Here is a 25,021-nt window from a genome sequence, read left to right as displayed (position 1 = left end):
CGCACCTTAAAGCAGAGGTCTAAGCATAACCTTAGTCTCACTTCGAAGCCCAACATACTTCTCTTGGATGAGCCGACACGCGGCTCGACATGGACTGCATCAACTGTGAAAAATATTGCCCACAAAAGACATCAATTGTAATTATCTAAGTATTACTATTAAATGAAATATAACTACTGATAGGGAAAAAAAAATAGTTGTAAATCTTTATATGTAACAACATTCGACTTATCCATATAAACGAATCTACCAGCCTCAACAACCTCGTCAACGCCCTCGCTGACTTCAGGGGTGCCATTGTCATTATCAGCAACAATCGGTGACTCATTCCAAGCTCCGCGCTGAAGATCCCAGAGCCCAGTGTGGGACGTGAATGATGGCACTATCACCACTGTTTAGGGTACTTTGGAGAACTACATCAAGAAGTTAAATATGGAGATTCAGGCTAGGAGGGATAGGTTACAAAGAGAAGGTTAGTGCTCATCCAAAACAATCGCAAAAAGTTTCAAAAGTCAATTCAAAACAGTTTTAGTTTTAGTGAAGTTTGCAATGTTCATCATAAACTAAATATTGACCACCTTGTTCGCAACATGATATACACGACAACCCATGTCACATAAATTACCATACTTAATTTTAGTTAATTAGTTTTTATTGGTGTAAGCATGAGAGACAGGTTTACAACTAGTAAGTATCTTGTAGATATTAAAAAAAAACAACAGCTTTATAAAAGAAGTACGAGAGAGATGAAAAAATTCAGATGAGTTCGACTCTATCATCAATGTATAGAAAAAATTCAAGAATACTTAACATTATAAATTATAATTGAAACTGTTTAGAGTTTAGAGAAATAGAAGGAGATTATTAACAAAAATGCCAATATGTATTTGAGGGGATTATTCCCTTGCTCTCCAAAAAAAGGGAAGTACTTATTTTGGCGAAGGATTTCCACCGATCGGCATTAAACTTGGATGAATCGAATATCACGTTTCAAGCTTTCCTATCTTGCCCTTGTATTTTTGTTGGATTCGAATCGGACTAACCTTGACCAAGTTCCGCTAATTGTTTCTTTGTGGACTTGTCAACGAGCATCGCCACGTGCCTAAAGATCATTGGGGAGGCCCACGAGTTGAAAGTTAACTATTTTGAGTTGGGCTTTATTCGAAATTGGCCCAACAGAAGGATCCCAAAAAATTGTTCTGTTATGATGAAATGTCGCGTGTTTTTAAAATTAATTAATATTATATACATTATTTTAATGCCTATATATAAGTACGGATTCAAATTCGGAAAGGTATTATTTCGTTCGAACTTGAAGGCCTATTTCTTTCTGCTCGACTCGACTCCAAAAATCGTGGTCTCTGTGACTCTGCGTTCTTCCAAAACACTATTGCGGTAATCTCTCTCTCTCTCTCTCTCATAGTAAAAAAAATTTGATTTCGCGATCCAAAAATTGGTGTTTGTTCTATAAATTCGGATCAATCGGTGCGGGAGAAAATTAGGGTTTCTGTCGTTTGATATCGGAAATCCTGATGAATAAATGAGTTTATGTTACTTGTTCAAACGATGTTTTCTGTTTCGCTGTGAATCTGATAGCGCTATTAACGTTATGCTATCTGTATCAGATCTTCTCAAGACTAAAACGCAGTAACTATGGGAAAGAAAAAGGCAGAGGATTCGGGTTCTAAGGGAAAGCCCAGAGGCACATCTATTCTGGGCCAGAAACCAGAAAAGCCCACGAAGCCCAAAGGCCCAAAAGTCCCGTCTTACACAGATGGGTTCGATCTTCCTCCGATCGTCGAGGACGAGGAAGAAGACGACGAGTACGTTTCGGGAGCGGAATTGGGGAAATCGGATAACCAGAGAAAGGCGGGTCCCACGTTGCTCGAGGCGGCAAAGATAACGGAAAAAGAGCGTAAGAAGCGCGCGGAGAAGGAGCTTCTGGCTGCTTATTGCGCCGAGCAGGCGAAGAAGGAGGCTCTCAGCGATGACCGCGATGCTTTCTCGGTCGTCTTCGGAAGCCGTGATTCCAACGAGCTCGGCGCTAACATCAAGGACATAACGGTCGAGGACTTGTCTGTCTCGGTTCGGGGAAAAGAGCTTCTGAAGAACACGTCGCTGAAGATATCGCACGGGAGGAGGTACGGTTTGGTTGGACCGAACGGCAAAGGGAAGTCTACCCTGTTGAAGCTTCTTGCGTGGAGGAAGATTCCGGTTCCCGAGAACATCGACGCGCTTCTGGTCGAGCAAGAGGTCGTTTGCGACGATAAGTCCGCTCTCGAAGCCGTCGTCTCGGCCAACGAGGAGCTTCTGAAGCTCCGTCGAGAAGCCGCCTCGTTGCAGAGCTCGGACGACGACTCCGGGGAGAAGCTTGCGGAGCTGTATGACCGACTGCAGTCCATGGGATCGGACTCCGCGGAGGCGGAGGCTTCGAAGATTCTCGCCGGGCTCGCGTTCACGGAGGACATGCAACTCCGTCCCACGCGCTCGTTGAGCGGCGGATGGAGAATGAGAATCTCGCTGGCCCGGGCGCTCTTTTTGAAGCCCGACCTCTTGTTGCTCGACGAGCCCACCAACCACCTCGACTTGTACGCTTCCCTGTGGTTGCAGGAGTGTCTGTTTAGGTGGAAGAAAACTCCGGTGATTGTTTCCCACAGCACGGATTTCCTCGACCGTGTCTGCACCGACATCGTTCACCTCCACGACATGAAACTCCACTCGTACCGAGGAAACTACGACGACTTCAAGCGCGGGTACGAGCAGCGTCGCAAGGAGAAGAACAAGGAGTTTGAGGTGCATGACAAGCGGATAAAAGCCGCCAAGAGAAGCGGGAACCGGGCCCTACTTGACAAGGTCAAGGACCAAGCCAAGTTCGAGACCCAGCGCAAGTGGCGGGACTACAGTGTCGAGTTCCACTTCCCGGAGCCTACCGACCTCACCCCGCCCCTCATCCAGCTCATCGAGGGAAGCTTCAGCTACCCGGACCGGGAAGATTTCAGGCTCTCCAACGTGGAAGTGGGGATCGACATGGGCACCCGAGTCGCGATCGTGGGACGCAACGGGGCCGGGAAATCGACGCTGCTCAACCTCATCGCCGGCGATCTCGTCCCCACCGAGGGAGAGGTGCGGAGGAACCCGAAGCTGAGGGTCGGGAGATACTCCCAGCACTTTGTGGACCAGTTGACGATGGACGAGAATCCGGTTCAGTACCTTCTCCGCCTGCACCCGCAGCAAGAGGGCCCGAGCAAGCAAGAGGCGGTCAGGGCCAAGCTGGGAAAATTCGGCCTCCCGAGCCACAACCATCTCACCCCAATCGCGAAGCTCTCGGGGGGCCAGAAAGCGCGGGTCGTCTTCACATCCATAGCCATGTCGAAGCCCCACATTCTGCTCTTGGATGAGCCCACCAACAATCTCGACATAGAGAGCATCGACGCCCTCGCCGACGCCCTCGACGAGTTCACCGGCGGGGTCGTCCTCGTCAGCCACGACTCGAGGTTACTTTCGCGCCTCTGCGACGATGAAGAGAGGAGCCAGTTGTGGGTGGTCGACAACGGAACCGTCTCTACCTACCCGGGGACTTTCCAGGACTACAAAGAGGAGCTCCTCAGAGAAATAAGAGCTGGATTTGATGATTAAATCTATTATTATTTTTATTATTAAGAGCTCCTCAGAGGTTTTACTTTGCCGAACTACTCATAGTGTTGGATATATCTTATGTTTCCTTTGGTATATAGACATCTAAATATATCTGCTTATTCATTAATCTTGAGTACACGTATATATATATGTATATATATATATATATATATATATATTACATATACAAAGAAAAAGATATATTGTATGATAGGATTATTTGGAATGGGACAGTGACTGTGAAATCGTTTAGAGAGATTTTTTATTTTTTTTTGGATTTTTTATTTTTGGATTGAAGATTGGGAGAGAGAGATTAAAAAGAGAGAGAGAGAGAGAGAGAGAGAGAGAGAGAGAGAGAGAGAGAGAGAGAGAGATTAAAATAGAGGGGAAAATTTGATATAAAATACTATAAAAATTGATGGAAAAAAGTTGATAAAAAAAGGAAAGAATGTCACGGGATAGATAGCCATCCTTTGAACCAATCGAATTTTATTGGTATCCGAAAGTGAACTAGAGAAATATCGTGAAATTAAAAAAAAAACGAAAAATGTACCGTTAAGAATATCGTTACCGTCGAAGAATATCATCAAATACCGTACTTACCGAGATTAATGTAGTGAATAAATATTTTTAAAAAATTCATATAGGATAAAAATGGAAAAAAGTCTACAATAATAGTTCAACAAAAATCCAATACAAACTTAATGACATAGTTTAATACAAAGCACAAAATTAAAATAATGATAATATTCATGTTAAAAATCAACTAATTATACATAAAATTTCATATTCTACAACTAATTTAACAAAAAAAAAACCCAAAAACACATTCAAATCTAAACCCTATTTTCGGATATAACAAAAAAATTGAAAAAAAAATTGGATACAAACTCCAATTAAACACCATGATGAAGTTAGAAACTAAAAATTTGAACTAAATCATAAAAAACTAACGACAAATTTTGTGAAGAACACTAAATTTCATCAGATTTTAAGAATTACCGGTATTTGACCCTTAAAGGTAAATTTTCGTCGGAATGCGTGAGAATTTGTCTAAAGACAACTGGAAAGTGGAAGGATTCTCCGAAAAACGCCGAAAATTGCAACAGTTTCCTCGGAATCCAAGAAGAATTTCGATTTTGTACATATCGGTTCCGAGACTCTCAAAAAAAGGTTTCCAAGCAGAATCAACGGAATTTCAATCCTTGCTTTAAATACCCATAATTAGGTGCTGACACATTAAAAAGAGACTGAGACATTTAAAAAAAAATCAAATTGTAAAAAATGTCCACGTGGCACCTTAACATTAGTGACGAAAATACTCCACCACTCTTTACACCTTGTTTGGTATGAAGGATTTTGGAGGGATAGATTAGGATGAACGGATTTGGGAGGATGAATTGTGTTTATTTGTTGTTTGGTATTAAAGATGGAAAGATTGTGAGGGATGGAGGGATGAATTTATATCCATGGGACCCACCAAAAATGCTCTCCTCCTATTTTGCCCGGATTGAAGAAGGGAGGGCAACAAATTTTTATAAAGTTACAAAACTAACCTTCGTTGATGGCAAACTTTGTAATATCCATATAATATATTGGCTACGTTTGGTTCAGATTAAAAAAAACCATGTTTTTGTTTTTAGAAAAAACTAAACTGTTTATTTAGTGTTTGGTAAAACTGTTTTTACAAAAAACTTCAAAAGAGATTTTAGATTTTGTACATGAGATGGAAAAGCTAGGATTCTTAGCTTTTAGAAAAAGTGTTTTTAAGTTTCCTATATAAATTACTGTAATATCCTCGTACAAAATATTATTCATATATATATATATATGTATATGAATAAATATATTAATAATTATTATTTCATTATTAAGAACATGTCTATTTTAATCTTTTTACTATAATATATTTATTTTACCAAACGCTAAATCAGTTTTTTATCAGCAACAACTGTTTTATAAACAGTTCACCAAACACCTTGTCAGTTTTTGAAAAAAAAAGTTTTTTTTTTCTTTTCAAAAACTGAATCTAAAATCACTTTTTTTAAAAACAAAGCTATGCCAAACGGGGCAATTATAGTAAAAATGAATCTTTCACTTCCATAACTTCATCTTCCACATCTCACAAGTAACTTTTTTTATTTTAAATATTTTCACTAATATAATTTTAACTATCTAATGCTTAATAAAATTCTTGTATGTTTCTAGAATCAAGGTCTTGAGCTTATATAATTTTAACTATCTAATGCTTAATAAAATTCTTATATGTTTCTAGAATCAAGGTCGTGAGCTTGTTCTAATCTCTTCATAATATATTGCTTCATTGGTATGTATTTTATCTCTTTTGCTTTCCTCTTTTTTATATATATGAAATTTATGTGCATTCTAGTCTCATGATCAAATAATTGTTTACTCGAACAAAAGTTTGAATATTTTTATCACTTTGCATATCGATTTATTTTTCTTTGTTTGAATTTTGTGTATTCGGTGATACAACTTATTTGCTATATGGTTAAAAATTATTTTTTCTACATAGATGGATGAACAAGAAAACTCAACAAATGATTGGGAGATAAGTTCAAGAGATGGGAATTTAGGAGAGAATGTCATTGTAACATTCCAAGAAAATCTTAGAAGGTTCAAGAATGAATGGGAAAGACAAAGATGCATAGCTACAATCCAACTCGTGTGCTACATAGTGGAGATAATTTGCATGATATGGAATTGTTTTATTGCTCCAATTACGTAGATCCGGGCTTACGTAATAGTAGTGTCGATAGTGAAACAAATAGGAATCAACTTATAAACCGTATAAGTGTTGACGAGAAATACCGTAATTTAATATAAATGAGTCATTTTGCATTTGTTAATCAAACTAGATAAAATAAAATAATCAATCCGAATACCTTTTTAACCATAAAATACAATCCGAATTGGTGAGAGAGCAACTAACAATTAGTCAATAAAAAAATGCAGTACATTTTGGATTCATTAAATTATAAAAGCATTTTTTTTTACCTTTTGTAATTTTGTTATGTAACTTATTTTTTAGTAGTTTTATATTTTCTATATTAACTTTCTCTTTCTTTTTCTCTTTGATATTAAATTTTATGTTTCTCCATATTTCATAGAGAACTAACATAAATTTTATTTACCCATGAAAGTGTACAAAGTAAATACTTTTTCATTTTATTATTCCTGATTTTTAAGGTATTTTCTTAATTGCCGATTTTTTGGTTTTTTAACGCCTATTATTTTAGGAGCTTAATAAACATAATTTAGCCTTTACATTTTACTTTTATTATTACATTACTATACCATACCACGTGCATAGCACGTGAAGCTTCACCTGTACATATATAGTATACACGTAAAATAAATTTAATAATTTAAATATATAAAAAAGATCATTTAAGACACAAAAAAAACAAAAAAAACAAAAGGTATAAATACTGATTTTCGCACTCACTAGTCTACTTACTGCTCGGAAAAAATTTCGCTCTGCACTCAAGTATCGCTCTGTTCGGAAAAGGAAATCTCAAGGGTTCTTCCGAGACTCGGTAATCGCTTCTCTCTCTCTTTCGCTCTCTCTAATTTATTGGTTTCAATCGTACGTTTCTTCTTATACGTTTGAATTTAGGTGAGAGTGATGATAAATCTGTACAGACCTGTCCTTAGGTTGTTTCAATCGTCTCTCTCTCTCTCTCTCTCTCTCTCTCGTATTTATTGTTTCAATCGTTTCTTCTTATATGTCTGAATTTAGGTTGGAGTGATGATAAATCTGTACAGACAATGTCCTTAGGTTGTTTCAATCGTCTCTCTCTCTCTCTAATTTATTGTTTCAATCGTTTCTTCTTATATGTCTGAATTTAGGTTAGAGTGATGATAAATCTGTACAGACAATGTCCACAATTGAATTCCGAGTTAGATCTGAGTCTATATGGGTCTCATTAAATTACTTGTGGTTGTACAAGGAATTTTAAGTTTAGGTTTAAGTTGATGAACATTGCAATTTTGAATCCATTGTTGATGAAACTGTAAATAGATGATGGAAGGGGATTCGCTGCTGGAGCTGCGAGGGGTTCGGTTCAAACACCCCGGCGGCAGCAACTTCACGCTCTCGGTCGGGAACCTGAGATTGAACCGGGGACAGAGGGTGAGCCTCCTCGGGGAGATGGACTGTGGAAAATCCACTCTTCTGAAGGCGATTTCTGGAGATCTCGTTCCCGTTGAGGGGCAAATCTGGAAGTCCGAACCGGTGACCGTGGCTTTGCACACGCCAGAGACGGCTAGTCTCGGTATCGCCACGATGGACCTCGGCTCAGCACTCGGGTACGTCCTCGGGCTCCACCCCGACGAGGGTGAAGCCGCGGTCCGGGCTGAGCTCACGAAGTTCGGGATCCATGCCGACAAGCCAATCGCGGATCTTCGAGCGGAGGTGAAAGCCTTGCTTCTCGTCGCCTCGACCACACTCGCTCACCCCGAAATCCTCCTCCTCGACGCACCGCACCTCTGGCTCGACATGTCCACAATCGACGATCTCGTCGACGGCCTTGCGGACTTCCCCGGGGCCATCGTGTTGGTCACCAACCATTCCTCGCTCATGTCCAAACTCTGCCCCAGCCTGGTGTGGACGATGGAGGACGGCACGTTCACCGTATTTCCCGGAAATTTTGCAGAGTACAAGGAGAAGCTGCTCAAGGAGATCAGGGCTTCCTTCGACTAGTTCTACAATTGGGGGGTTTTTTCTTTTTCGATCACAACAATTGGGGTTACTTTTAGAAGTTTATATCATTCTACATTGGGAGGATTTTGAACTCTCTGGTTTTTGATATCTACATTGTTCACAGGATTCGATTTTCTTGGAATTTTGAACAGGGAAGGATTTTGTGTATTTCTGATAGAATGTTGTACAGGGAATGCTTGGTTTCTCTTTGAATATGGTTTTGCTTGGAATCTGCAAATATTGCGTATTTGTAGAATGTTGAACAGGAGTTAAGCCAATAGTGTTTGCTCTACACACATTTCATTAAATTTTTACTTAATTCTCATTGGTTCAAAATGAATGTGGGATCCATTACTTTTGCTAGAGCTACTTTGCTCCACTAAACCAATAGTAAAATCATGCTCCAATGGTGAAGCTATTAGCTCCAATCTTTTATAATTTACTAGCAAGTTTTTATGGTAAATCATTGGAGTTGCTCTAAGCGTGTGAATTAAAAGACTAACTTGATACCTTGACCAAAAATTAAAGTTTCTTCAACTCAGAAGCAATCGTTGCAAAAATTGGACTTCTCCTAAACAAAGCTTGTTTCAAAAGCTGAGGGATGACAGAGAAACACATAAGCATTAATTGATAACAATAGAAATAATTATAATAATAATAATACTAATAAGGTCTATCTAAATAGCCAACGTTTTATAAATCTTAAATAAATAGTCACTTTCATATATTAGACCACGTCATTATTTAGATTTATCAAACGTTGGCTATTTAACAATGTCAAATGTTTAAATTGACTATTTTCTTAATTTCCCTAATAATAATAATAATAATTTTAAGCTTTGTCTCTGGACACCGTTCTGCTGTCGACCACTCAGATGACGCTCTTCTGTTTGACGTTCCTGCTCTCGAATTCGTCGAAGCTTCCTGGATAGAAGTGGAGTTCGAGGTCGAGGAGGTGAATGATGTCGGAGCACACACGGTCGAGGAAATCTCTGTCGTTGGACACGACCACCAGAGTTTTCTTCCACCTACTCAGATACTCCTGCAACCACAGGGAAGCGTACAAGTCGAGATGGTTGGTGGGCTCGTCGAGCAACAAGAGGTCGGGCTGCAAAAAGAGCGCCTGGGCCAACGAGATCCTCATTCTGAAACCGCCGCTCAACGAGCGCGTGGGACGGGATTGCATGTCCTTTGTGAACCCGAGCCCGGCGAGAATCTTCGAAGCCTTAGCCTCCGCGGAGTCCGACCCCATGGACTGCAGTCGGTGAGTCGGAAGCTCCTCGTTGGCCGAGACGACGGCTTCGAGAGCCGACTTATCGTCGCCGACGACCTCGTGCTCAACCAGAAGCGTGTCGATGTTCTCGGGAACCGGAATCTTCCTCCGCGCAAGAAGCTTCAACAGAGTGGACTTCCCTTTGCCGTTCGGTCCAACCAAACCGTACCTCCTCCCGTGCGATATCTTCAGCGACGCGTTCTTCAGAAGCTCCTTTCCCTGAACCGAGACAGACAAGTCCTCGACCGTGATGTCCTTGGAGTCGAGCTCGTTGCAAGCCCCGCTTCCGAAGACGACCGAGAAACCGTCGCTGAGAGCGTCCTTCTTCATAACTGAAACGAGTCACTTTTTAGATGCTTATTCCTGTAGAAACATAACAACATAAACATATAAGCGATCAAACAAACTAAATCCCTCCCTCTGTATATAGTGTCAACTTTCACCAGTTACTAATAAACAAGATTCAGAGAGCATATTAAGATGAATACACACACACACACACACACATATATATATATATCTCCCTAAAAAAAAATATATATATATATATATATATATCGACCAAAAACTCCAATTTCAGACTCGTCGAAGAAACAAACGAAAACACAAATAATATTTGAAAAACAATCACATACAGCCCCCTAATTACCAACCTACGATAGAGAGATAGGTAGATAGAATAATTACCGGGCAGAATTGGGCTCAGCGACAGAATGACACCGAGTGCACAAATATTAGTTTGGCCTGCGAGAGTGACCAATAAGTTAGGCTCAATTCAGTATGTTTTAGACTCTTGGAATTCTAAGAACAACACCCAATTCTAGGTTCGTGAAAAAAAAAATTTAAATACAGAATATTTGTATTTGATTGACAACCACATACAAACTCAAATCAAACAGATCGAGAGAGGAAGACCTAAACACATACCTTTGATATAATAGAAGTATAGGCAGTTCGATCTTCAAAAGACGAACTAATGTTTCTTATAGTAGTGGATTCTAGACTCCACACGTGTGAGATATGCGAGGCGTTATAGTCGTATATTATGGGTCATGTAGCTATTTAGCCCATTTAAAAGTTGGGCTTAACAAAATAGTTTAATTTTTTGAGAAATTGCTACAAATACTATCATTTCATAACATTTTTTTTTTTTTTTCATTTTTCACTTAAATTATATTTTGGACAAATATACTAATAGACCCAATACACAAAGGGAAACTTGATAAACCAAGCATTTTGTGACATCACATTTGAAAATAAAGCCATGTTTTGGTACTCTTAGGAAAACCAAGCATTTTTACTAATGAAAAGTCTGAAATACCCTCACTTATTCTTCTTCCTTCATGAGTAGAGTTAAATGACTTAATAAAATCCAAATAAAAAGAGGAGCAAAAACCCACAAACCCACGTACGGCGAAGCCCGAACCGGTTCTCGTCGCAAATCAGTCATCGTCGTCGTCGCCATTCGCTCCTTCCTCTTCTTGTTCAGCCCTCCTCGTCATCGTCATTCGGTCCTTCCTCTTCTTGTTCAAACCTCGATGCCCACGACCTAATTCCTTTAAACTCAAATTTGTTGGGCATTCTATGTAGTTAACCACTTGAGAGAAGAAAAATGTGTAAGTTTTGATCCCTAATTCGATGATATTTTGTTAGAGATTTGTTTGATTTTCTGAAAAAAGGAGTTTGGGTTCCTCATTTAGGATCCAGGAAAAAGTTCGAATCTGTTGTCTGTAATTTCGATCTTTTTAGTTATTATTTCGATTGCATTTCGAACTTTTTAACTTTTACAGATTTGACTGGTAATGTATACTCTTCAAGAATGATTCTTCAAGCGGAGAGAAAAATCTGGAAACGCGAAGATCAAATTGAGTCAAAAATTTGATTTTGGGTCTGAGGGTTTGAAGTTTTCCATGAATTTTCGGTGATTAAGATTGTTTTGATATGAAATTTTGGGTAGTTTTGGTTTGTAATTTTGGGTATGTTTTGATTAGACATTTCGGATTTTTCGGCTGTGAAGTTTATACCGTTTAGGGTACTTTCTGGTATTATTTAAAGGGATTTCGAAGATTAATAATTGATTTGTTTTGGAAAGATTTGTGAGGGTATGTATGCAGTTTGGATATTTTGCACCTGCTTTTAGCAATATTTGTGTCAAAATTCGAAGTTTTTCCTTTGATTGATTCTTTATTTCGAACTTTTCCCATTGTTTTATGACAATTTATCATTTTTTTTGCAGCCCCCGAGACGGCAAGTACTGTGCCCCCGAGACGGCAAGTACTGTGGCAGCACCCGAGACGGCAAGCACCGTGACAGCCCCTGATGACGACGACGATGAGGGTATGTATGCAGTTTGGATATTTTGCACCTGCTTTTAGCAATATTTGTGTCAAAATTCGAAGTTTTTCCTTTGATTGATTCTTTATTTCGAACTTTTCCCATTGTTTTATGACAATTTATCATTTTTTTTGCAGCCCCCGAGACGGCAAGTACTGTGCCCCCGAGACGGCAAGTACTGTGGCAGCACCCGAGACGGCAAGTACTGTGGCAGCACCTGAGACGGCAAGCACCGTGACAGCCCCTGATGACGACGATGATGACTTCGTCAACCATCCGGCGAAAAAAGACCCTCCGGCGAAAGAATATGTCCGTGTCTATGGTAAGTTCATGTTGATTTCAAACTATTTTGCCTATATTTCGTGGTTTATTTTCTCAATTTCAAAGTTGTTTGTGCTTTTTAATTATTTTATGTTGGATTGTGTAGTTTCGAAGAGAAGGAGCAAGCGATCCATAAAGTATGATGATTACACTCCGTTGAACACAGCCAAAGTGAAAAGCCTGAAAAAGGGGTGATGAAAATTGGATGAAAACAATGAAAAAGTTTGGATGAAAATTGTGTTTGTAATGTTTGCTGATAATTACTTTGGTAGTTTTGGAGAGAGACTAGTTTTTTGGATGAAAATTGGGTTTGTAATGTTTATAGATAATTACTTTGGTAGTTTTGGAGACTAGTTTTTTGGATGAAAATTGGGTTTGTAATGTTTAATGATAACTGAAATGTCTGAAATAAAAAACATAAAATAACTGAAACCTCTGAAATCCATTACATAAAATAACTGAAATATCTGAAATCCAACACATAAATAACTGGAAAGTATGAAATCTATTACATAAAATAGCTGAAATATCTGAAATCAAAGACATAAAATAACTGAAACCTCTGAAATCTATTACATAAAATAACTGAAATATCTGAAATCCAACACATAAATAACTGGAAAGTATGAAATCCATTACATAAAATAGCTGAAATGTCTGAAATCAAAGACATAAAATAACTGAAACCTCTGAAATCCATTACATAAAATAACTGAAATATCTGAAATCCAACACATAAATAACTGGAAAATATGAAATCCATTACATAAAATAACCGAAATGTCTGAAATCAAAGACATAAAATAACTGAAACCTCTGAAATTTATTACATAAAATAACTGAAATCTCTTAAATCCAACACATAAATAACTTGAAGTCGTAAGTGCTCATCAAATTTTGGACTCAAATTGGTCTTCGCGTTTCCATATTTTTCTCTCCGCTTGAAGAACCATTCTTCAAGAGTATACACAAGTCAAATCTGTAAAAGTTAAAAAGTTCGAAATGCAACCGAAATAACAGCTAAAAAGTTCGAAATTACAGACAAAAAATTCGAACTTTTTGCTGGATCCCAAATGACGAACCCAAACTCATTTTTCAAAAAATCAAGCAAATCTCTTACAAAATATCATCGAATTAGGGATCCAAACTTACCCATTTTTCTTCTCTCAAGTGGTTAACTACATAGAACGCCCAACAAATTTGAGTATAAAGGAATTAGGCCGTGGGCATCGAGGGCTGAACAAGAAGAGGAAGGAGCGAATGGCGGCGACGAGGAGGGCTGAACAAGAAGAGGAAGGAGCGAATGGCGATGACGACGAGGACTGATTTGCGACGAGGACCGGTTCGGGCTTCGCCATGCGTGGGTTTGTGGGTTTTTGCTCCTCTTTTTTATTTTGATTTTATTAAGTCATTTAACTCTACTCATGAAGGAAGAAGAAGAAATAAGGGTATTTCAGACTTTTCATTAGTAAAAATGCTTGATTTTCCTAAGAATACCAAAACATGGCTTTATTTTCAAATGTGATGTCACCAATGTTGTCAATGGTGCCCACAAGAAGAGTTGTAATCTTTATTTTGTACATTTGATGTAATAAAGTCTCATGAAGACTCTTGCTTGTAATTGCCTATCTATTCATTAAGAAAGTTGAAACGTTCATTCATTCTTTCTTTGTTTGAAGCTTTATGATAAAACCTTAGTCTTTTAGTCCATAAACAAACTTAACAACTTACGAAGAGACAAATGTAGATTTGCATGAACAAACTCTTCGTAGTTTGCTTAAAACGATATATTCGCAATCTTAGGGTCAAAGGACTATTGACCTCAGTATGATTGTTAGAAGAATCTATGATGTCTGGTTATGAGGCATTGAGAGTTGGAGACTCTATAGTTCTTCTAGGTATCTTCCGAAGGTACTGAATTGACCAGTGCACTTCTAGAGACAAGATAAGAACAAACCATTTAACCTCTTATGTCTCGAAGTCACTATGTATGAATTGCATCATGCTTACCTTAATCCTGAAATGAGACATGCCATTTCACACCTTAGTATTCTCATTTGAGAAAGTCAGAGTTCGGACTCACTATGTGATTCCGAACAGGCCCTATTGGTGAAGTACTAAGTTGTGAGTATGTCATGAGTATCTTTGTGAAGTTATCATAGATATGGAATTCATGTACAAGATTGCTGAAATGCAATGTATGTCACCTCATGCTTTGTTCCTTGGAGTGTGAATAAATGAACTGGCCAGTGTCCAAATTGAGTCCTGACTCTTTTGGATGAAACAATGTGACTTGTTAGCTCCTCGTCAATACATTGTTTCTAACTTATTCACAAGCGACAAAGGAGTTGAGGAAATAACAGCTAGAAGGGTAAAATGATAATTTAGTAAATCCCGACTAGCTGATGACATTCATGAAGGGTAAACATAGATAATATTCAGTGGATCCGCTCATCATAATTAGGTCTAATTCTTGAGTAGAAAATAAATTCATTTGAACCGAGAGATTTTCAGTGTCAGCTCTTTAGTGGAGTCAGTTGGCATTAAGCTAAACTTGGAAAAGGTTTGTGAACTTTTGAGTCCAAGTGTTTAGCTCAAGCTTTGTTCATTTGGGTCCATGAGGTCATTGTCACGAATCACATCGATAGGAATAGTTAAACTGGAAGCTAAGTCAAAACAAGAACGAAAATTGTCGAAAGGGTATTTTTGTCTTTTGAGACATAAGGATGAAATGGATGTCAATAAATTTTGATAAGTTCATTTGATGACTTTATGTCACTCGGCCATAATATGATTAATTGGGCCTTGTGAATTAATTTCATTTCATAAGAATTTTATTGAAAATTCTAAATGGGCCTTTTCTTATGTTGTCATGAACAAGTGAAGAAAATTCTAGAAGCCTTTTCTAGAAGATTATGGGCGCCTACCCTATAGAGAAATAGGAGAGTTTATTTTGTGCATAAATGTATTTAGATACTTGCCAAAAGAAAAAGAGGAAACAAATTTCCCACACATGCATGGGGAATTTCGGCCAAGTGAGAAAAGGGCAAGCCAATGAACAAAAAAGGAAACAAATCCAAGCCTCTAGGAGGCAGCCTTGGGCGCCCAAGATGGAATGGGAAATAAAGGATTTTTGCTCATGAATATGTGATATTCTATAGAAGAGGAAACTACCTTATTGAAGGTAAAACCTCTCCTATAAATATGAGCCCCATTCCTCACAATTCATTTATCCAAAGTGTTAGAGATTGAGAGCTTCTCTCTCTAGAGTTGGCCGCCCCTTCCTCTCTCTCTCTCTCTAGTTTATATTTTCGATTTTTCTTGTCTTGGCACCTAGGTCCTCACTCGACCTAGTGTTTAGCTCTGCGACTTTGAGACTCGTTCTTAAGTCGTAGTGTTTAAAAGTGCCCACTCACTGATTCCTTCTTTTCGAGTGATTTAGTGATAGAAACTTTCGTGGTTGCTCGAGGTGCCGAGGAAAGAAAGAGGGACGTGCTGCGAGGGGAGACGAGCGTCGCAACTTTCCAAAAGCTTCTTCAAGGTTCAAGCTTCAAGAAAGGTTAGTAAACTTCTTAGCTCATATTAGTTTTTAATTACACGTACTTGCTTCTTTGTCTAGGTTAGTAAAAACTGTTTTACTTGAAAAAGAAAATTTTTAAAATTCCGCCGCTTCCCGAAGCGTTTAATCTTTTTCTTAAACCCTAGATCAATTCCAACAACCAAATGCTTGGTTTATCAAGTTTCCCTACACAAATACAATTTTACCCTCCCTTTGTTTATTTTTTTCTTTCTCTTTCAATCGTTCTCACTCGCACTCTACGAACCCAAATCTGCAGCTCCTTCAAAACTCATATCATCCATTCCAAATCCCTAAACCCTCCCATCTTTCAACCCTCACTGCGTTAGCAACTCCGAAGGTATCTCTCTCTCTTGAACCTTGATTTTCGACAGTGACGAGCTGTACAACAACAAAAAATTCTATGTTTTATTTTCTAGAATTGACTTGCATTAGGTATGTGAATTTGATTCTTGACTTATTGATTTCGCACTTTTTATAGATCCCTAAATCGCTTTTGTTTTTTTAAAAAATTGTTGTATTGGTGTTTGTTATAGTTTGAGAAGTTAGGCCCATCTCCTCCTTCGCCGCCGACGACTGGAGCTTCTCCGTCGGAGCTCGAAGCAAGCACGAGCTTCATCCTCCGCCGAGGTGGCTTATGGATTTAATACCACCGGGATGTTCAAGGGCTGTGCCAGTGAGGATGGCTTTATGGGGGTTGGGATTGAGTTCATTAGTCGGGAAATTAATAAATTGATTTGTTGGGGTGGTTTTTAGAAAGGGTTAATAGTTTTTCTAAAGTTTAAAATTGTAGTGAGTACTAGAAAAAAAAAAACGAAGATGTTATTCGTAGAGGATGCAAAATACAAGAGAGACTTCAAATTTGATCATGTGTGAGCCATTATCAAGGGAATTGAGAAATTTGCTGGTAACAGCACAAATACCTAGTCACAGGGTCGTAATTTTCCTTTATCGTCATCATTTTCTACCGAATCACCTGCAACCTCCGGTATGAATTCATTTGATCTTAACATGAACGATCAAGAAGACACTTGCAATTTATCTAGAAGACCAAAGGGCGTAAAAAAATAAAAAAAATAAATAAAAAAAGATGCTGAAAGTTTTAAAAAATGATGGAAAAAAATGAGAGTCTTGTCCGAACTATTAAAGATTCTAATTTTGATAGAATTGAAGTTCATAGACAAAAAAATTAATTTCGAAAGCAAAAGATTGAGCTAGCTCAAATGAAAGAAGAGAGTAAAATTTTATTTCTGTATTTGGATATTATATACGACCCAAATATGCGTGAATTTTTAGTAAAAGAAAAAAGAAAAATTATGCAAAAACAAAAGCACTGACAAACCAATATGAAAAACAAAGAGAAAGTTCTCAATATCATAGATCTCGCTATCAAACATCTAATTATCAACATTAATTTTGTGTATCTATATAAAAAGTTGACTTTCCTATTTTAAAGGACACTATTTAATTTCTGACTAATATGTCCTCTCTTGATTCATGATAGCATAACAATAGATTTTAAACCTTTTTTTTAGTTCCGTTTTTTGAACTAATTAAAAACTTAATATATTTAGCAGTTTTTTAGCTATGACTTTCTTTATTTTTAGGGCGTGACTGTGACGTTTTTGCTGTTCAATTAGTAAGTCTAGCGGTTTTGTTTGTTAAATAAAAAATAAAATAAAAACACATGGTCTTGTTTTCCAAAATCAATATTCTTGCAAACAAATCATTTTATTTTCAACCAAAAAGGTTAAAAAAAAAGTGCAAATAATCAAGAGAAATTGTCTAATTTGCCATCAATTTCATAACATTTTTCCACTTTCCACTAAAATGCTAATTTTTCCCAAAATACCACCATCTATGTCAACAATATTGACATCAAACATAAATATCAACATTGTTGACATAGATTGTGACATTTTGAGAAAAATTAGCCTTTTTGTGAAAAGTGGGAAAATGTTATGAAATTGATGACAAATTAGACAATTTCTCAATAATCAAATATCCATATAAGCTTAAATTTGTTAATTTTCCATATACACGACACGACTAACTCCGAATTTAAGCATTTTCCATTACAACACCACAAACCAGATTTTTTTTTTTTTTTTTTATCATACAAACAAGCCTTTGTTTTTTCGTTTTTAAAACAAATACAAACAAAACTACATCACACTATAGACGGAGCATGTTGAATAACCATCACAATATACTAAGCCAAACTGCAAAACCCCAAAACTCCATTAACAGTGTTGAGACATGCAAATAAATAAACTAAACCAAACATCAAACAAACGAAATAATAAAAAAAATTAAAAAACGAAATCGATTTAGTCTAAAATATTAATATACTTTTTTTATTACAAACAAAACACTGTTTTTTTTTTTTAAATAATCGCACATATTCATTGAAAACCAAAAATTCACAAACACATATTCATTAATTCACAAACACATATTCATTAATTAATTACATTCCAAATTACAATTTATACCGATTTTTTCAGCGTGTAATTTGGTTCCCAGTTTTAAATTTTATTTACTTAAAAAAAAAAAAATCAATTGGGGTTCCTTGCCTATCTTACTCTTTCCTAACTTATTGCTAAAACAAATATACTATTTTAAATGTGTAATCAGCATCTATATTTATCTATATCGGCTGATATGTATATAAACCAATATTTTTAATTTCCTTTAAAACGAAATTAAAATGGAAAATTTAGACAATTTAAACCTATTAAATGAGCTCATTGGCTAATAATTTAAAATTGCATAAACTTTTCCTATTTTTTAATTGCCCAAAAATTATATAAAAAAAGAGAGGCTATTCTGCTCATTTGTCCAAAAGTTAAGGGGGCTTCGGTGTAATTTATCTTAAAGAATATTATAAAGTACTTACGATATCACTGTTTAGCGTCAGCGTGATAATTATCTTGCTAGATTGCTAACGTTAGCTTAGTGGAAAGGTTATAAAGAAATTATCTAGACATTTCTAGATTGTTGACGTCAGAGAATATTATCGGAAAATTTCTATAATGAGTCTTTCCTTTTTTCATCCCTTAGACCAACTCCTGCCACACAGTATATCATCAAATATAGTGCAAAATCTTCTCCAATCACACTGCAAATACAACACTATATTTTAGTGTGTATACAATATCACGCCAAATTTGGTGTGTTACTGTATCACACGGAAAAATGAAAAAGAATAATTTTATATTATTTTAGCTTTAGTTGATTACTAATTCCACTGCAAACCCAACTTTATTGTACTATTTTATTGATTTTAATAATATAGTAATGAAGAATAATACTTTTAGTGTGAAATTTAGTGTTGTGATTGGAGCTGAAAAAAAATTTAGTTCTTAAAACACACTAAAATAGTGTGATTTCGACACAAAACTTAGTGTTAGGGTTGGAGTTTCCCTTCGTCTATATATAGCTAGACTTCCACCATATCCATTCTTGCTCAAATTTGTAAATACAACAAAACAAAATAAGCAATATCAAGATTTACACCCTAAGTAAATCTTTCACCTTCAAATCAATCACCAAATAGTTCATTATTAATTTCACCTGATTTTTTCTCTTTGAAGAGCGGGTTGATGATATCAGGGATTGTAGAAAAGATATAAGGGTTGAAGAGAGAGAGAGAGAGAGAGAGAGAGAGAGAGAGAGAGAGAGGTACCACGATCAACTCAATTACTCAATCGTGGAACAAACAAATTCTACGATAACTGGTTCATAATATTAAGGGCAAGTATTAATTATATTTATGCAAGATCAATTTAATAATTAGTAAATAAAATAATAATTAGTAAATAAAAATTATTACGAAATTAAAAAAGGGAAAAAGGGGAAATTAATAATTTATCAGTTGTCACTTCATATTCATTGGTTATTTTTAAAACAATTTTAAAATGTTGACTATTTAAAAAAAAAATCTTTTGAAGTGACCTACTTCATATACACTTATAATATAATATTCAGATATTATCATATAAATTATAAAAATATAAAGTGAAATTTGTTGTAACTAACCAAGTTTGCCATTCTTATTGGGGGAATAGTCCAAGTTTCATTTTATTAAACAAATAGCCCATATATTCGGCTCAGACCATAATACTCTCACTTCCTTCGTGAATATGTTAATTTAATTAACGTACTGGAGTGAGTTAGATTAATTAATTAACTTATTGGTTGAATATTAGCTTATGTTCTGATTTTTTTTTTTGAGTAAAGTTAATTTACTACATGATTGAATTAAGAATTATGTTAATTAATTGAATGTTTTGAATATCAATTGACTTAAGTTCGTATTTTTGTGAATTTCAAATACTTCACGAATCAATTAATTAATTAACCTAACTCACTCCAGTACATTAATTAAATTAACCTATTCGCGAATTTACAGTGAATCAACAAAATCAGAGATTTTTCTTTCTCTTCTTCTTTTTCTGCGGTGAGGATTCGTCGAGGCCTCCGTCGAACTGGTTCAACTCGAGGCGGAGAGTCAGCAGTCTCGGAAGACGAGCGAGCTCGGTCGCCGGAATCTCGTCGGTGAAACGGTTATGCGAGAAATCCAGTCTTTGGACTCGCTGGAGCTTTGAGATCCCGGAGCAGGAGGGCGTGGCGGCGGCGGATGTGGTGGAGGAGTCGTCGTCGGAAAGGTTTGGGGTGGTGGTGAGAGGGAAGGAGTTAGGGTTAAAGGAGGTTGTGGATGATAGGGGTAGTTTAGGTAGTCTATTAAAGTTGGACGATTTACTTAATAAAATGAAACATGGGCTAGTCCCTTAATATTGTTGAGTCAATTTGGCTATTCTTCAAAATAGTCCAAATATAAATTTACATTTTATCATATAACATTATAAATTATACATATTACACTTATAATATAATATTTCGATAATAGGGACGGGTAGGCACGTCCTTCAAAACTATTAACATTAAAAGAAAGAAGATAAGATTTTTTTTTAATAGTGTCACTAAATTACAACCATGGCTCTAATTCAAAAGATGTCTATTCGATATATGATTCAGAGTTATTGACGACAAAAATACTCAATATTTTTTATTTTTTGCAGTTTAATACCCAAAATTAAAAACAAACTACATTTTTTAAAGATAAAATTACACGGACTAACCAACTTCAAACGTTGAAATTTCATTATAGCCAACGTTTCAATATTCTTTACTAACTAGCCAAATTGATGACATGGCAATGAATCTATTTTTTGGCTTACCGATTGAATCCTTGTTAATTGTTTATTTGATTTGATATTTTTTTTCAGATAATAAAAAACTCAATATTCTTTAATACACAAAAATACATTGACAGACAATCTATTTTGAATTCTCTCTCTCTCTCTCACACAGAAACTCTAATCTTCAGATTCATTCCAAAGCAGAAATAAATATCTTTTGCAGCCATCCCTCGCTAGAATCAACCATCTTTGTGCTCCTCGCGGTGATGATAGTGTGGACGTAGACATAATCGCAAAACTCGTGCACAAGGACCAGTCACCAACCGCGCAACGACCTCCGGCTCGCGAAGCTCGACGAACATGGCGGTGTGGTGATGATGCAGCATCAACAGTAGATGATGTAACCTCCGCAGCACTACACGGCGGCGTACGGACACCACAACCCTTACCAGAGCCCGTACGGCGGCGGCAGATACCAGAGCCACATGAAGCAGCAGAAGCAGGACGAGGCCTACCTCCACCCCTGCTTCTCTCCCACCAGACATGTTTTTGTTTCTTCCGCGATTCCTCTTTTTTTTAGGTTTAGTGGATGTTTCAATTTGGATCGTTTTGCGGTGTTTGATTTTTTAGCGTTCTTAGACCAAGTCCATCCGAACTCTATTTGACTGATTTGGTGTATTGATTTACTCCAGCCGTACGCCAAAGAAAACACTAAAATAGCGCTGAAGTGACTTTTATTTTTTTGGTGCGCTATATATAGCGCTTACTGTTCATTACGCCAAAAATACTTTTTACTTGTTATTTAGTCCTTGTAAAATGTATTATTTACTCAATTGTCATTATTTTATAAAATTATTTCATATTTATCTCAAAAATTATTTTTATGTATTAAATATTTTAAAAGACCACAATATTTTAAAATACAACATTGACATTTGGAGTTTGGGAATAACTAAAATGACATTAATATTAATACCGAAACGAAATAACATTACAACGACATCGAAATGAAAAAAAAAAACATTAAAAAAAACACAATACAACAAAATAAAATTACAATACATAAACTAATACTCAGGGAGATTAGCGTCGGATCCTCCAAGACCGGTGAAATATTGCGAATATGAATCGGAATTAGGAAATGGTGTTTGAGATTGTTGTTGTTCGGCTCTCTTTTGTAAAACTTTGGCTTGTTCAGCTTCCCAAAATGCACGAACCTGAGGATCTGATATTTTATTTAAATTCATTTTCATTATTTTATTTTCTTCTCTGATTGTTTTCAAATTATTAGCCATATCTATACTTTCTAAGAGGCGTTCCCTCATATCACCCGACTTCTTCATCTGCTCAAGAAGTAGCTTATTTCCTTCATCAAGCTTGCTGATGGAGGAAGCTACTTTGTCATCCGTTTTCATTTTTAGTTTAGCTTTTTTCACTCCAATCGGTCGCTCAGAAGGAGATGGTTGTCTAACCGACTCAGGAGTTTGTTGTTCGGACTCCGAAAAAGAACACGAACCTCGAGATGTTTGTCTCGCACTTGAGGCTCCGTCTTGAAATTTTTCAAAATTCTTGATGATGTTCCACACATGATCAAACTTCCAACCTTTCTTGAATTTTTCATCATCTGCAAGCAACACTTTAGCTTGATCCATCTGCAAGTCGATATATAACCAATTACAATAACATAATATTAAAAAAAAAGATAAAAATAGCTAAAATACTCACAATATCTTCAGTTGAAGCACCGCTCGGGTGTCTATTCTCAATTTGCCGAATGCATGCATGCATTTTCCTTGTAGCTTTCTCAATTACTTGGATTCGGGACTGAATTGATCGCTTCGAACGCATCTCCGAAGTTGGTTTTTTTGCATTGTTATAGCTGTCTTCAACACGGCTCCAAAACGTATCAGATGATTGGTATATACCAATGATAGGGTCTTGAGAAATCTCCATGTAAACTTGACAAAGAAGTCGGTCTTCTTCATGAGAGTATCCAGAAGCTCGACTTGTCATTTTCTTGTAATGTATCGTACTCAAGGCTCAGTAATTTTTTGGATGAATAACACAACTTATGGAAGATAATATTTATAGAATATGTTCTTTCGGATGCTGGCCTACGGTCTTCCGGCAGATGCCACAGACGAGTACTGCAAAATAGCAGAGTCCACGACAATTGAAAGCCTGAAGAGGTTTTGCCGAGCAATGGTTGAGGTATTTTCTGAGCAATATTTAAGATCACCAACTCCTAATGACGTTGCTAGACTTCTCCATATAGGTCAACAACGTGGCTTTCCGGGAATGTTGGGTAGTTTGGATTGTATTCATTGGAAATGGAAAAATTGCCCTACCGCGTGGGCCGGACAATATACGGGTCGTAGCGGAAAACCTACAATTATTCTAGAAGTTGTGGCTGATTATGATCTTTGGATATGGCACGCTTATTTTGGCATGCCGGGAAGCAACAATGACATCAACGTGTTAGAGTCTTCTCACCTATTTTCCAATCTCACTCAAGGTATTGCTCCTCCCGCTCATTATATCATACAGGGAAATGAGTATAATATGGGTTATTATTTGGCTGATAGTATATATCCAAAATGGTCTACTATTGTTCAAACTATTCGAGAACCCCGTGGCCGAAAAAAACAATATTTTGCAATGAAGCAAGAATCCTGTAGAAAAGACGTAGAACGTGCTTTTGGAGTTCTCCAAGAACGGTTTGCAATTGTGGCGGGACCGTCAAGATTTTGGAGAAAAGATGTCTTAAAAGATATAATAACTACATGCATAATAATGCATAACATGATAATAGAAGATGAGCGTGATCTCAACGTGCCCATTGAAGTTAACATAGAAACGCCACCATTGGGGGTTGAATTAGCGGAGAATGATGATACACGATTTCATGAGTTTTTTCAGTCGCTACAGACAAATAAGAGACAAAGATGCACATATCACGCTCCGAAATGCATTGATCGACCATTTGTGGGAGAGATATTCTAATTCAGATGTGTAATTGTACTTTTTTTTATTTTATTTTATGTTATTTGTTTTGTATTGTATTTTGTGTTTAATAAATATTAAGTTTACTTTGTGTTAATTTGTATTTTCAATAATTTTATGGAGTAATACTTCATTATTAAATAATGAATAAGTGGTATAATTAAAATATATTAAATAAATATAAGGGTATATAAATAAATAAGAGAAAGTTGAATATAAAATTAATATTTCAATTTGGTGTAAAAAATAGAGTTCGGTTGGAGATGAGGTAGTGTTTGATGTGACATGTACTGTAAAATAGAGTAGAAAATGGTGTTATCGGATGGAGTTGATCTTATCTTTGGATGTTTTTTAGTTCCTCCTCCGTATCGGAATCTCTCTGTAGCTATCGTGATTTCGAGTCTCTGTGTTTGATTTGAGCTCTGATTTTTTCGGACCGCATTTCAGTTACCGGTTATGTTTTGTCTATAAATTTTGAGTTTGGTGCATCGAAATTGTTTCATTAGTTTCACATCTGTTTGTTGCGCCTGTATGGAAACTGAAATCTTGGAGGTTTTGTTACTAGAGTCTCTGTGTTTACAAGTTTCACATTAATTCAAAGTTTAGTCGATCGAAATGAAATTTACTAGAGGAGGTGCACTTGGAACCTCCTTCGCCGTCGCCGCGAACGGCCTCTGGCTTCCTCCCTATCGCGTCAGCATCTCAAACAAGGCCTCGAATCTTCTAATATCAGGGTGAGTTTTTTTGTTAATTAGTGTATATTTATGTTTATTCGTGTTAATATAGTGTATATTTATGCTTCGTGTTAATTCATGTTAATTCACTGTATATTTGTTAATTCGTGTATATTTTTATATTTATTCAGTGTTAATTCTTGTAATGCAATGTTAATTATGTGATAATTCTTGTTAATTCATTGTTAAATTTCACTATTAATCCTTGTTAAT

General features: G+C 36.6%; 2 protein-coding genes and 2 pseudogenes across 4 annotated transcripts; 3 read left to right on the top strand and 1 right to left on the bottom strand.

Moving 5' to 3' along the window:
• Positions 1 to 1,289: 1,289 nt before the first annotated feature.
• On the top strand, positions 1,290 to 3,952 carry LOC149383106 (ABC transporter F family member 4 pseudogene; annotated as a pseudogene). The gene is made up of 2 exons (XR_016301550.1): positions 1,290 to 1,395; positions 1,626 to 3,952. The product of XR_016301550.1 is annotated as an ABC transporter F family member 4 pseudogene (transcript).
• Positions 3,953 to 7,046: 3,094 nt separating this feature from the next.
• LOC149383105 (ABC transporter F family member 4-like) lies at positions 7,047 to 8,653 on the top strand. Its single transcript, XM_089629333.1, has 2 exons — positions 7,047 to 7,196; positions 7,682 to 8,653. Exon 2 carries the CDS (start codon positions 7,682 to 7,684, stop codon positions 8,360 to 8,362), a length of 681 nt encoding a protein of 226 aa, XP_089485459.1. The 5' UTR covers positions 7,047 to 7,196; the 3' UTR covers positions 8,363 to 8,653.
• A 457-nt stretch (positions 8,654 to 9,110) lies between these two features.
• On the bottom strand, positions 9,111 to 10,585 carry LOC149383104 (ABC transporter F family member 4 pseudogene; annotated as a pseudogene). Its single transcript, XR_016301805.1, has 3 exons — positions 10,563 to 10,585; positions 10,323 to 10,379; positions 9,111 to 9,967 (listed from the first exon to the last, which is right to left on the bottom strand). The product of XR_016301805.1 is annotated as an ABC transporter F family member 4 pseudogene (transcript).
• A 12,580-nt stretch (positions 10,586 to 23,165) lies between these two features.
• LOC149383103 (uncharacterized) lies at positions 23,166 to 24,074 on the top strand. The gene is made up of 2 exons (XM_089627681.1): positions 23,166 to 23,586; positions 23,884 to 24,074. The coding sequence occupies exons 1-2, from the start codon at positions 23,166 to 23,168 to the stop codon at positions 24,072 to 24,074; spliced, it is 612 nt and encodes a 203-aa protein (XP_089483807.1).
• Positions 24,075 to 25,021: the final 947 nt, after the last annotated feature.

Source organism: Urtica dioica, chromosome 10 (genome assembly GCF_054948205.1).
Source record: "Urtica dioica subsp. dioica isolate 48M chromosome 10, U.dioica_male_clone48M_v1_H2, whole genome shotgun sequence".
Lineage (NCBI taxonomy): Eukaryota > Viridiplantae > Streptophyta > Magnoliopsida > Rosales > Urticaceae > Urtica > Urtica dioica.
This window is presented reverse-complemented; position numbering and strand designations above follow the sequence as displayed.

Bases quoted from the DNA above. Each gene is read 5' to 3' on its own strand.
- LOC149383105 (XM_089629333.1), top strand. From the start codon at position 7,682: ATGATGGAAGGGGATTCGCTGCTGGAGCTGCGAGGGGTTCGGTTCAAA.
- LOC149383103 (XM_089627681.1), top strand. From the start codon at position 23,166: ATGTTCTTTCGGATGCTGGCCTACGGTCTTCCGGCAGATGCCACAGAC. The intron at 23,587-23,883 runs GTATTGCTCCTC...ACATGATAATAG, and splicing joins ATTTTCCAATCTCACTCAAG to AAGATGAGCGTGATCTCAAC.